General features: G+C 40.0%; 1 protein-coding gene across 1 annotated transcript; it reads right to left on the reverse strand.

The window, feature by feature from the left end:
- Positions 1–4,925: 4,925 nt before the first annotated feature.
- Positions 4,926–5,876, reverse strand: LOC118984691 (olfactory receptor 1P1-like). The gene has a single exon (XM_037042794.1). The coding sequence runs from the start codon at positions 5,874–5,876 to the stop codon at positions 4,926–4,928; it is 951 nt and encodes a 316-aa protein (XP_036898689.1).
- Positions 5,877–10,054: the final 4,178 nt, after the last annotated feature.

Genomic DNA, 10,054 nt, shown 5'->3' on the forward strand with positions numbered 1-10,054 from the left:
TGCACTGTGTCCAGATGTCCCCACAGGTGGACATAGCAGAGCCAGTCTTGTCCTCATTCACTCTCAGTGACCATCCCAGGCTTTTCGACTTTCTTAGTTTATGGCTCATCCCTGACAGGCCTTCCTCCAGGGGGGTGAAACAGTGGAGGTGGGCCTTTGGAGCAGTGACAGGCAATGACTACGTGATACCCTTATTTATATGTAGTTATTATTAATGATTTACATGTTTGCCCATAGTGTCACTGAATTTGAGCCCATTGTCTTCCACTCTATTGTGGTATTCTCCTCCTTTTCTATAACCCAGACCAAAGAGCACTTTTCAGAATTTGAAGTCCAACTGTTTTACCCTGAATTCAAACAACGATCCACATTAGAAATTAGTCATAAAATATTTCAAGAAGGTTTTTTGACATGTATGGTATCCTGAGGAAATGAAGAGTACACGAATGCAGGGACCACTGGCCAGTGACACAGGGACTGTAGCAGTTTATCTAGTTTGTAGAATGTGAAACAGCTGCCACTTCTCTAAGGCTGGGGCTTGATCTCCAAGCCTACAGTGGCATAAGACTGGTGTCAGTCACCTTGCCCCTGGGAAAGGACAATAGGCAAAGGCAGATGCTTTGGGTCACTCTGAGACATGCTGTACACACAGTAGAAACCATCATTGTGGGGTGTTCCATGACTTGATAAATGTAGTGACCAATTATCTCTCCCACTCTAGACATAGCCAACATCAGCTACATGAGTCTAATTAGGTCTTCTGCCAGTCACTGTCATCAGGTCTTTTGGGTTACAGTGACATTTTCACAGTCTTAGGAGCAGAATACTTGCTAATCAAAAATTCATATTACCAAGATGGGGCAACATAATTGATAAATGTCTCCAATCCATCACATCTAAGTCAAAAGATGCTTCACAAAAATAGGAGTTTATACGTGAAAGGAGGGGGAGAGGACTGTACAGAGGTGGACACAGAAGTTTGGACACAAAAGTTTACTCATCTGTGTCATGAGTGACAACTTCTGGACCTTGGATCACCTCATATTTGTTACCTGGAGGGGATTTTCATTAGCGTCCAAAATAAATTGAAGAAGAAAATTACTTCGCTCTTTCTTTAAAAAATTCTTGAAGATTGTCAAATAAGTTCAAAAGAAGGCAACGGCCTTTATATTTATACTTTTCTTAAACTTTCTTACCTAATTTCTTGTTATAACATTGGTTAATAAAACTATATAGGTTTCAGGCATACAGTTCTATAACACATTTGTGTACTCTATTTTGTGTTCACCGTCCCAAATTAAGTCTCCTTCCATCATCATTTATTCCCTCTATACCCCCATCTACCTCCTCCCACCCTCCCCTATGATAATCATCATGCTGTTGTCTGTGTCTATAATGTTGCTGTTGTTGTTGTTTTGCTTGATCCCTTTACCGTATCAGCCAGTTCTACAGCAACCTCCCCTCTGACAGCGTTATGTTTGTGTGTGTTCATGTGCGTTTTGTTAGTTAATTTTGTTCATTGGATTTCATATATGAGTGAAATCATATGATATTTGTCTTTCTCTGCCTGGTTATGTTCCCCAGGTCCATCCATGCTGTAACAAATGGTAAGAATTCCTTCTTTTTTATGACTGAGTAGTATTCCATTGTGTAAATGTGCCACTGCTTTACTAAGCACTCATCTACTGGTGGGCACTTGGACTGTTTCCAAACCTTGGCTATTGTCAGTAAAAGTACAATGAATGTAGGGGTGCATATAGTCTTTCAAATTAGTGTTTTAGATTTCTTTGGATATATTCCAAGAAGTGAGATTTCCGGGTCATAAGACAGTTTCATTTTTAGTTTTTTGAGGTATCTCCATACTGCTTTCCATGGTTGTTGCACCTATCTGCATTCCCACCAACAGTGCATCAGGGTTCCCCTTTCTCCACATCCTCACCAACACTCGTTTGTTGATTAATTGTTGATAGACATTCTGGTAGCTGTGAGGTGATATCTCACTGCAGTTTTCATTTGCATTTCTCTGATGATTAGTGATGTTGAACATCTTTCCATGTGTCTATTGGCCATTTTTATGTCCTCTTTGGAGAAATCTCTATTTTGGTCTTCATTTCAAGTTTTAATTGAATTGTTTGTGTTCAATTGGTGTTGAATTTTATGAGTTTCCTTATAAATGTTGCATGTTAATTCTTTATCATATGTATTAATAGTGAATATTTTCTCCCATTCATCAGGTTGACTTTCCATTGTATTGATGGTTTCTTTTGCTATGCAAAAATGTTTTAGTTTGATGTAGTTTCATTCGTTTATATTTTTTGTTTCCCTTGCCTGAGGAGATATAGCAGAAAAAATATTGCTAAGAGAAAGGTGAAAGTGTTTACTGTTTATGTTTTCTTCTAGGAGTTTTATGGTTTCACCTCTTACATTCACATCCTGAACCCATTTTGAGTTTATTGTGGTATATGGTGTAAGAAGATGGTCTAGTTTCATTTTTGGCATGTATCTGTCCAATTATCCCAACACCATTTTTTACATATTTTTAAAGATTTTATTTATTTATTTTTAGAGAGGGGGGAGGTGCCACATCCAGTCCCAGCACCACCCATTCTGTCTGACAAAGTCCGAGCATGGGGAGGACGACTTCAAAGAAGCCTGTTCCGGCTTGGCAGACGTGGCATGAATGAATATGTGGTGTTGATCTTAATCTTGCTGTCTCTTGGTGTTCTAATCTCTCCTTTTCTGATAATTTGGAATCTCCTAGAAATGATGACCATTCTCAGAGCTGAACAGCAACTAAGTCAGGCTGAGAAAAATATCACCTTGGCCTTTCCCCAAAATAACACCTCCTTTCCTGATCTGATTAAGCACCTGTAGGATATGATGATATCAGCTAGTAGGGGGCCTGGAATACCCAAGGCAGCCTCTTTAAGTAAGTCCCCAGGCAAATCCCCTCTAATGAAATAGCCCCTGAATGTTTAAAGTTGTTAGAATAACAGTCCCTCCTTTACCTTGAATAGGGATATGTATCTATGGTCAAAATAACTTTTGTTTAATATAATTGAAACTATGGGAACTTTCGTATTTTTCCTAATTACCTTTATATTGATTTTTTTCTGTTTAACTGATTATACTATGCACCTGTAAATGTTGATCATTACCAGAAATGAAAATATAAAAAACCTGCTTGTACTTGCAATAAACGGAACAGTGCTTCACCTGCCTTTGAGCTCTGTAATTGCCTGTTACCCATCGCTGATGCCTATCCTCACCTCGAGGGACCCCTAGACCCTGCTGTGGCCGGACCGCAGCAGGGAGGGAAAGGAAAAAGTGAGGGAGAGAAATATCAATGTGTGTTTGCTTCTTGTACAGCCACCCCCGACCAAGGATATGGCCCGCAAACCCAGGCATGTGCCCTGACTAACAATCAAACTGGCGACCCTTTGGTTCATGGGTTGGCACTCAGTCCACTGAGCCACACCAGCCAGAGTTCAACACCGTTTTTTAAATAGACTGTCTTTACCCCATTGTATATCATTCCTCTTTTGTCAAATATTAGGTCACTGTATAGGTATCAGTTTATTTCTGAGCTCTCTATTTTGATTCATTGATCTATATGCCTGTTCTTATGCCAGTATCATGCTGTTTTGATTACTATGGCCTTGTAGAAGAATATTTTGATATCAGGTAATGCGATTCCTCCAACTTTGTTCTTCTTTCTCAAGATTTCTGTGCCTATTTGGTTTTTTTTATGCTTTGATATAAGTTTTTGAATTGCTGTTTTAGCTCTGTGAAGAATGCTATAGATAAGGATTGCATTGCATCTATGGATTGCGCTGGGTAGTATGAAGTTTTTAATGATGCTCATTCTTCCTGTCTATGAATACAATGTATGCTTTCATTTTTTGTACCCTCTTCAAATTCTTTCTTCAATGTCTTATAATTTTCTAATTATAGGTCCTTTACTTACTTTGTAGCTTTCCTTTGAAGTGTGCGCTTTAGACTACCAATATCAGCATTATCTGTTAGCTTTTTTTTTTAGCAATTTAAGAGATAGGGCATATATTGGTCAAAGGGTACAAAATTTAGTCCTGCAAGATGACTAAAAAACAAACTGACAGTAACCAGAGGGGAGGTAGGAAGAGATAATGGGGGAAAAGGGGGAAATGGCTGTCAAGGAGCATGTATAAAAGACACATGCAGAAAGCCAAAGAGGGGTAGGATTGAGAGTGGAATGTGGGAATTGCTAGGGTAGGGGAGAGTAGGGGGTGGAAATGAAGACAAGTGTACTTGAACAACAACAACAAAAATTTCTGAAGATTGAATGTACTGTAGTGTGACTACTGAGAACAAAAACTCCTATACACTTGAAATTTTCTAGAGGGTAGATCATAAGTGTTCTAATCACATGCACAAAGAAAGAACAAAATTGTAACTATGCTTTATTTCAATGATTATAAAGTCTTTTAACTCACAACCTTGAGGCAATAAGTTTTTGTGTAATTTCCTATTTTTGTAGGAAGAAATATAGTAGTTCACTTAATATTATAAACTCATCAAAACCCAATATTGACTTCACTTGTCATATTTCTATAATTAATCTACCTTCCAGAATCAAGTTTTGATGAACTAACTTAAAAGGCTGCACAGACTTTTTAAATTAAGAAGACTGCAAAAGCCATTCATTCTTCTGAAGTTATATTATATGAAATCAATGAGTAAATAAGCAACTCTTAACAGATTAACTTTAAAGCACAATGTGAAATCTTAATTTTCCTCAACATTATCAAATTCTAGTGGGGAAGCTGGGAGGAGAGTGGTGATGAGGCAACTCTTGGATTGAAAAACAAAACACATTAGGTATAACCTTCTGTGAAGTTTCTCATTGGACAGAACAGAGAACACCTGCAGTCTCTCTGCAAACATTACTAGCTCCATAAGAAGGAGACTTTGCCCCTGAGAAGTCTTCCCAAGGCTCCTTTCATGTCCTTGTTCCGAAGGCTATAAATGAAGGGGTTCAGGAGGGGAGTCACCACTGTGTACATGACAGCAGCAGCTGTGTCCTCTTGTACTGAGTTGGAGGATGAGGATGAGGAGCACAGATAAGCCCTGATCACCGTCCCAAAGAACAGGGCAACGACAACAAGGTGGGACCCACATGTAGAGAAGGCCTTGTACCTTCCCTTGGCAGAGGGGACCCTCAGGATGGCTAAAAAGATGTGGATGTAAGAAACCAGGATGAGCATAAAGGGCATTAAAATGACTGCTCCCCCCAAGAAAAAAAGCACAAGCTGATTGACTTGAGTGTCTGAGCAGGACACCTTCATCAGGGGTCCCAGATCACAGAAGAAGTCAGGAACAACCTTCTTAGAGCAGAAGGAGAGCCGGAATATGAGGAATGTGTGGGTCATGGCAACAAGACTCGTAAGGGTCCAGCAGACAGTAACCAGGAGGATGCAGCGCTGGCGGTTCATGATCATCATGTAGTGGAGAGGGTGGCAGATGGCTATGTAGCGGTCATATGCCATTGTAGCCAGAAGAAAGATGTCCATATCCCCAAATGTCAAGAAGAAGTAGAGCTGAGCCAGGCATCCTGCATAGGAAATAGATCTGCTCTTGGACTGAATGTTCACCAGGGCCTTGGGCACAGTGGTGGAAGTGAAAAGAATGTCTGCACAGGAAAGGATAGCAAGGAAGAAGTACATGGGTGTGTGGAGACGTGTGTCAGTGCCAATGGCCAGGACAACAAGCAGGTTCCCAGCCACAGTGAGCACATACATCCACAGGAAGAGCAGAAAGAGGATGTGCTGCTGCTCTGGCTGCTCTGAGAGTCCCCAGAGGAGAAACTCAAAGATGGCTGTCTGGTTCCCTCCTGCCATATGCTTGAAGTCAGAGAAAGAGAGATGGAGGGAGACCCATTAAAACTTTCTAAACATATTTCACTCTATGCTATTAATGAATGTGTCATTCTCTGAACTCTAGAGAAAAGAATTACTTTAATGTATTTATGTTGATCACATCCTATTTGCACTGTACATTTTTATTGAAAACTACTAAATACAATATACTAAATAGTACAAGAGACATAATTTATGAAAAATTAACTTAGATTTCTTGATTTCCTTCTTTATAATTTTTTCCTTTCATACATTCCTTTAGTTGTAGTTTCTTCATCTGTATTCTCAGGAGAATCAAGAAGTTTGATTTATTCATTCACTCAACAGATATTAAGTACCAAATCTGGACCTGGTGTAATGCTAGGTAAATAAAACAATGATAAGCCTTAATCCCAGAGAAATTTTAATCTAATGAGATAAACATAACTGCCTATGTTAAAATCCTATAGGACATCCAGTCAAGATGACTGCGTAGGCAGGCATGGCTCACCTGTTCACAGAACTGAATCAAAATTATAACTAAAATATAGAACAACCATCACTGAGAATGGTCAGAAATCAAGTTGAATGGAAACCTGACAGCTACAGAATTAAAGAAATCACATCCATTCAAACTAGTAGGGAGGCGCACAGACACAGAACAGGCTGGTCCCTCATTCACGTGTGGTGGATAAAAATTATGGAAGGACATCTTGGGAGGAAGGAGTCCCAGCTCCAGATCAAGCCCCCCAGCTTAGGGTTCCAGTGCCAAGAAAATAAGTCCCCGCAACTTCTAGATGAAAAACAAGTAATGATTGAGTTTGTGGAAGAAACTTCTGGACCCCCAAGAATTCCTCTTAAAGAAACCACACATGAATTCACCTACTCAGACTCACTCTCTCAGAGCTCCAACACCAGGGCAGCAACTTGAAGGGTACCAGTGGTATACTGGGAGAAACTGAAGTATCTGGCATCAAGGCAAGTAGAGGCAATTGTCCTGTTCCTAAACTGTCCTTCCACACAGCTGGAAAGCTGGTGCCACATCTGAGTCTCCATCAACGTGGCTAACACTGTTTACCTACCTTGGAGATCCCCAGAGACTCTGCCAAACCCAATTCATTGGTCCACCCAAGCTATATTTCCATATGAGTGGCTGGTATTGGCTCATGCTTCACAACTTCCTAAATGCTATCAAAGAAACAACAGCTGGCCTCAGGAGCCCCAGGCCCAGCACAAGCAGCAGCCATCTCAGATTTCCCTATAGCTCAGGTAAGGTTGCCCTGGGTCAAAAACAGTTGGGGGCTGACCCTGGTCTGCACCACCTTGGAAACCCTAAGGCCAATACACCCAGCAGACAGCTATAGATCATATCAGAGCACCACCACAGCTGATCGTCTATGAAGAGCAGAGTTTCATGGTCAGTGGCCACAGCCAATCCTTGCAGTGATTGGCCTGGGAAAATCCCTCCCATTCACCTGTCAATGGAAACCAAGGTTTAACTACAAGAGTGGGTGTACTCAGCCCACACGAAGGGCACACCTCAAGCACTCAGCTTGGGTCATAGGGGATGCTGTACTACTGGACCTTACAGGACACCTACTACATGAAGCCACTCTACCAAGACATGAAGTCAAAGCAGCTCTACCTAGTACATAGAAACCAACATGGGGAGGCTGCCAAAATGAGAAGAAAAAGACGCATGGCCTGAATAAATAGACACATAAAAATTCCAGAAAAAGTGCTGGCTGGTGTAGCTCAGTGGATTGAGCCCGGGCCTTTGGACCAAATAATCGCAGTTCGATACCCAGTCAGGGCACATGCCTGGGTTGCAGGCCAGTTCCCAGCAGGGATCCATGAGAAGCAACCATACATTGATATTTCTCTCTCCCTTTGTCCTTCCCTTCCCCTCTAAGAATAAATAAATTTTAAAAAAGAAAAAAAATTTCGGAAAAAGAGCTAAACAAAATAGAGATAAGCAATCTTCCATAAGCAAAGTTCAAAACACTGATTATGAGAATACTCCAGGAAGTTATTGTGGACCTCGACAGCATAAAAAAGATCCAGTCGGAATTGAAGGATACACTAATTGAAATAAAGGACAATTTATGGAGAAACAACAGTGGAGTGCATGAAGCTGAGAACCAAAGCAATGATTTGGAACATAGGAACGCAGAAAATAATCAATCAGAACAACAAGAAGAAAAAGGAATTTAAAAAATGCAGATAATATAAGCAGCCTCTGTCATAACTTCAAGGGGTCCAACATTTACATCATGGAGTGCCAGAAAGAGAAGAGAAAAAGTGAGAAATTGGAAATCTATTTGAAAAAACAGTGAAAGGAAACTTCCCTAATTTGGTGAAGGGAATAAACATGGAAGTCCAGAAAGCACAGAGTCCCCAACAAGATGGATGCAAACAGGCCCACTCCAAGACACAGCATAAGTAAAATGACAAAGGTTAAAGGAAAAGGTGCAGCCACTGTGGAAAGAGGTATGGAAATTCCTGAGAAAAATAAAAATGGAACTGCCTTTTGACCTGGCAAATCCACTGCTATGACTATAACCTAAGCATCCTGAAATACCAATCCAAAATAATTTGTACACCCCAGTGTTCATAGGAACACAATAGCCAAATCTGGAAGCAACCCAAGTGCCCATCAGTAAATGATGGATCAAAAAATATGGTACATTTACACAATGGAACACTATGCAGCAGAAAGAAAGAAGGAGCTCCTACACTTTTCAACAGCATGGATGGAACTGGAAAGCATTATACTAAGTGAAATAAACTAGGCAGTGAGGGACAAATACCGTATGATCTCACCTTTTACTGGAAAATAATCAACAAAACAAATAAGTAAGCAAAATATAACCAGAGACATTCAAATTAACAGCAATATGACAACCAGAGGGGGGAGGTGGGGTCAGATAATTCAGGGGGGCGGGAAGGGTTCTCAGGAAAAACTATAAAAGACACATGGACAAAACCAAGGAGTGCTGGAAGCAGGGCAATGATTTGGAAGAATCTCTTCATGCACTCCACTGTTGTTTCTCCATAAATTGTCCTTTATTTCAATTAGTGTATCCTTCATTTCCAACTGGATCTTTTTTATGCTGTCGAGGTCCACAACAAGTTCCTGGAGTATTCTCATAATCAGTGTTTTTAACTTTGCTTATGGAAGATTGCTTATCTCTATTTTGTTTAGCTCTTTTTCCAGAATTTTAATTTTATTTAAAATAAATAATAAATACATAGAAATACATTATATATGGAAGTTAAAGAAGTACTCAATAGGGTGGTTGGCACCTGAAAGGGTTTAAAAATAAAATCAGTAAGAGAAAAAGTTAGTTACCTACAGGGGAATTCCCATAAGACATTCTGCTGATTTCTCAAAAGAAATTTTGCAGGCAGAAGGGATTGGCAAGATGTATTCAAAGTCATTCTAAACAGAGACCTATAGCCAAGATTGCTCTACCCAGCAAAGCTATCATTTAGAATGGAAGGACAGATGAAGAGCTTGCCAGACACAAATAAACTAAAGGAGTTCATTATCACAAAACCATTGTTACATGAAATGTTGAAGGGACTTATTAAGAAAAAGAAGATCAAAACTATGAACAATAAGATGGTAAAAATACAAATCTATGAATAATTGAATATAAAAACAACCTAAGCAAACAAGAAGAACAGAGACAGGCCCTGGCTGGTGTAACTCAGTGGATTGAGCAAGGGCCTGTGAAACACATGACCGCGGTTCAATTTCTAGTCAGGGCACATGCCTGGGTTGCAGGCCAGTGCCCGGGTCCCTGCAGGGGACACACGAGAGGCAACCATACATTGATCTCTCTCTCTCTCCTTCCCTTCCCCTCTAAGATAAATAAATAAAATCTTTAAAAAAAAAGAAGAACAGAGACAGAATCATTGATATAGAGGCCATTTTGATGGTGAAACAGAAAGTCTAAGCCAACCACATTCCACAAAAAATATCATATTAATCATTTCTCTTTTGGTTATAGTGTGGTAGAAACTGTCCTCAGCTCAATAGATTACAAAAAAGATTTATTTCTTCACTTATATTACAAAGCAATTTCAAGCTGCATTCTGCTGTGATTAAAGTGGCCCTTCTTGGGATATGCCATTCTTATAGAAAAGGAGAAAGGAGATAGAGAGCAAATCATGCT

Source organism: Sturnira hondurensis, unplaced genomic scaffold, assembly GCF_014824575.4.
Source record: "Sturnira hondurensis isolate 20B ecotype Veracruz unplaced genomic scaffold, ASM1482457v3 Scaffold0003789, whole genome shotgun sequence".
NCBI lineage: Eukaryota > Metazoa > Chordata > Mammalia > Chiroptera > Phyllostomidae > Sturnira > Sturnira hondurensis.

Excerpts from the sequence above, each read along its gene's own strand:
- LOC118984691 (XM_037042794.1), bottom strand. The coding sequence starts at position 5,876 with ATGGCAGGAGGGAACCAGACAGCCATCTTTGAGTTTCTCCTCTGGGGA.